Genomic DNA, 2,774 nt, shown 5'->3' with positions numbered 1-2,774 from the left:
TAAATTCAAACAGTGAATTTCACAGCAAACTGACAACAGTATTATATCAGTAACCAAAAAACACTTCATGAATTGTAAAACACTTTTCACTTTGGAAACACAAGTTCAGACACCTGAAACATCTTGTCCCTACTCAGCGTGGCCTGTGAGGACAATACCTCTAATTGAATGGCCACAGCGCTACTGTCCGCCTCTACCTGGGAGATGGAGAACTAAAGAAAGACTTCCGTCTGTCAAGGCAGACAGTGAAGGCCTTGGTGGAGTGTCTGGGATACACCAAGGACCATGGCTGGAGCAAAGACCTCGAAGTGGGGATATATTTATACTGACTGGCCAGTGCCACCTCGTATCGGGTGGTGTCAGGAGCCTTTGATGTCCTCATCACCACAGTTCATGATGTTGTTCATCGAGTCGCTGGAAGTATCATCAGCATCATGAAGAGGGTGGTTCATCTGCCTGCTGCTGATGAGCTAGAGGGAATAGGGGAAGGCTTTGCCCACCTGGCTGGCTCTCATGCCTTCTGCAGAGTGGCTGGCAGCATTGATGGGACACACATTAGAATCAAGCCACCTGCAGCAAACAAAGAAGACTACCTTAACAGGTAACCTGCATACAAAATACCACTTCATATAAACCTGTTTTTAATCCCATATCAATGTGAGCATCAATTACATTTTGTGTTGTTCAACAGGAAGCTCTTCCATTCCATTCAGCTGCTGGTGGTGTGTGGTCACAAAGGCCGCTTCCTTAATACATATACAGGTAGAAATGAAAGTCAGAAATGTATTAGTACAGTTTACACTGCTAAAGAGATTGTTGATCTGATAAATAATTCAGTCATCATTTACTGACATTAATACCTATGGAAGGTTGGGATAACTATAAGTCCACCTAACACTGCTGGAGTTTCACAAGAAAAAGGTGTTGCAGTCATCGCACATACAATTAAAGTGAATGTGGACCAGGACTCACACTTACTGTGATTTGTATTTATCACCCAACAACTGCAACATCATTATGTTCATGTGTGAATTTCTACTTATCTCATGATTGTAAACATTGTAATTACTTTAAAAGATATTGTATAATCATGTGATCTAATCTTGTGATGTCACATTTCAGAAGTGCTTGAGACAGGCATTTTCAACATAATCTGTCTTGTACCATGTCAAGTACAGTGACATATTCACAATACATCACCTTTGTTCACAGGACTTCCAGGCTCTGTCCACGATGCAGGATCCTGCGGTGGAGTTCTCTGTACGTACACCAACTCTACCTCCCACATGGCTGGTGTATTGTTGGGGATGGGGGTATCCCTGCCTGGCTGCACCAATCAGCCTGATGACCCCATTCAGGGAGCCGGTGCAAAACCCTGTTCATACAACTGGCATCATGCCAAAGCACGGTGTGTGGTGGAAAGGGCAATTGGCATGATGAAGACGCGGTGGCGCAGCATCTTCCTCAAGGCCCTGGAGGTGAGAGACAGCATTAATATGTAAATCTAAGTACACACTAGTTGAATAAGTGCTGAGCAGTGGCTATTAAATATAAGCAGCAAAGTAATACAGGTATGGACATTCTGAGACAATAATGAAAACAAAAGAACAGCGTAATGCAAGCTATTCAATCATGTTTACTTTCATTATACAGCTACATTAAACTTGTATTTTTTCCTGTAGATCAAGCCAACCTTTGTTCCAGCAGCGGTGTCGACCTGTGTCTTCCTCCACAACCTCTCCATCAACAATGGGGATTTGGTGGAGCCAGAGGTGGAGGAGGGGTCCTTCCATGACCAGGGTGATGACCACCCGAACAACCCTGATGATCAAACACCAGGGGACAACATGAGGGACAGGCTGGCACCAGAAGTTTTTGCACCTATTGGGGTCATCCAAGCACTGGAGGACCGTAACTATTAATATATATATTATCATTTCCACTACTTTTATTTATGGAGATTTAGGTTTTGCTTGTTCACATTGCATTTTCTGTTAATAAAAGTGCCTGTTTCACATTTTGCGTATTTGGATTTCACTTAGAAGTAACTGTGTTTTAGTCATGTCTGTACAGGGGAGGCAGGAGAGATCACCACTACATCCTGGCCTGAAGAGTCAATGGTGAACGGACGTGCCTCGTCCATCAGGGCATACCATTTCCAGGATGCAGCGGTGGCCTCTCCTCCCTCCGTGTTCACTCCCGTTTTGGGGACACACACACCACACACACACACACACACACTTGTGTAAAGGCAAAATTAAAGTCATTGCAGGTGATCTCACACCTTTGGAAGGCAGCAGTTTACTTATGCCTACCTTGTATTTTTGTTTGAGGGTCTCCCACTTGTGCTTGATCTTCCCCGCGTCCACTTTCCCCACCAGGGAACACTCTTTCACAAACTCTCTATCACATCACAACAGTAAAAGCTTATTTGTATGAGAACACTGGTACCTCCAAAGATGTAACTTTATCACACTACTTTCTGTAGATAAGTGAACTTACCTAGCAGCTAAGCTCACTTAAGAACAATAATAACTTAACGTCCACTCAAATCCCTTTTGGGATCATTCCTGTGGCCACTGAACAGGCTTTGGATAAGGGCCTCTTGTGTCCTGTTCTGTCCCTTAATTAATTTAATAAATATACGTTAGTTTGGCGTAATAGTAAAGTTGCCTGTGTATATACGGTGACGGCATGCTAGCGTTGCCGTCGTTGTGATATTTAGCATTACGTTAGCAGGCATAACTTCATTACACGCCAGCTTGACGTTCGTT

General features: G+C 43.6%; 1 protein-coding gene across 1 annotated transcript; it reads left to right on the top strand.

The window, feature by feature from the left end:
• Positions 1-434: 434 nt before the first annotated feature.
• On the top strand, positions 435-1,922 carry LOC136178620 (putative nuclease HARBI1). Its single transcript, XM_065953260.1, has 4 exons — positions 435-601; positions 692-762; positions 1,213-1,478; positions 1,683-1,922. The coding sequence occupies exons 1-4, from the start codon at positions 435-437 to the stop codon at positions 1,920-1,922; spliced, it is 744 nt and encodes a 247-aa protein (XP_065809332.1).
• The last annotated feature ends 852 nt before the right edge of the window (positions 1,923-2,774 follow it).

The sequence above is a fragment of the Labrus bergylta genome, chromosome 3 (genome assembly GCF_963930695.1).
Source record: "Labrus bergylta chromosome 3, fLabBer1.1, whole genome shotgun sequence".
In the NCBI taxonomy this organism is placed as follows: domain Eukaryota; kingdom Metazoa; phylum Chordata; class Actinopteri; order Labriformes; family Labridae; genus Labrus; species Labrus bergylta.
This window is presented reverse-complemented; position numbering and strand designations above follow the sequence as displayed.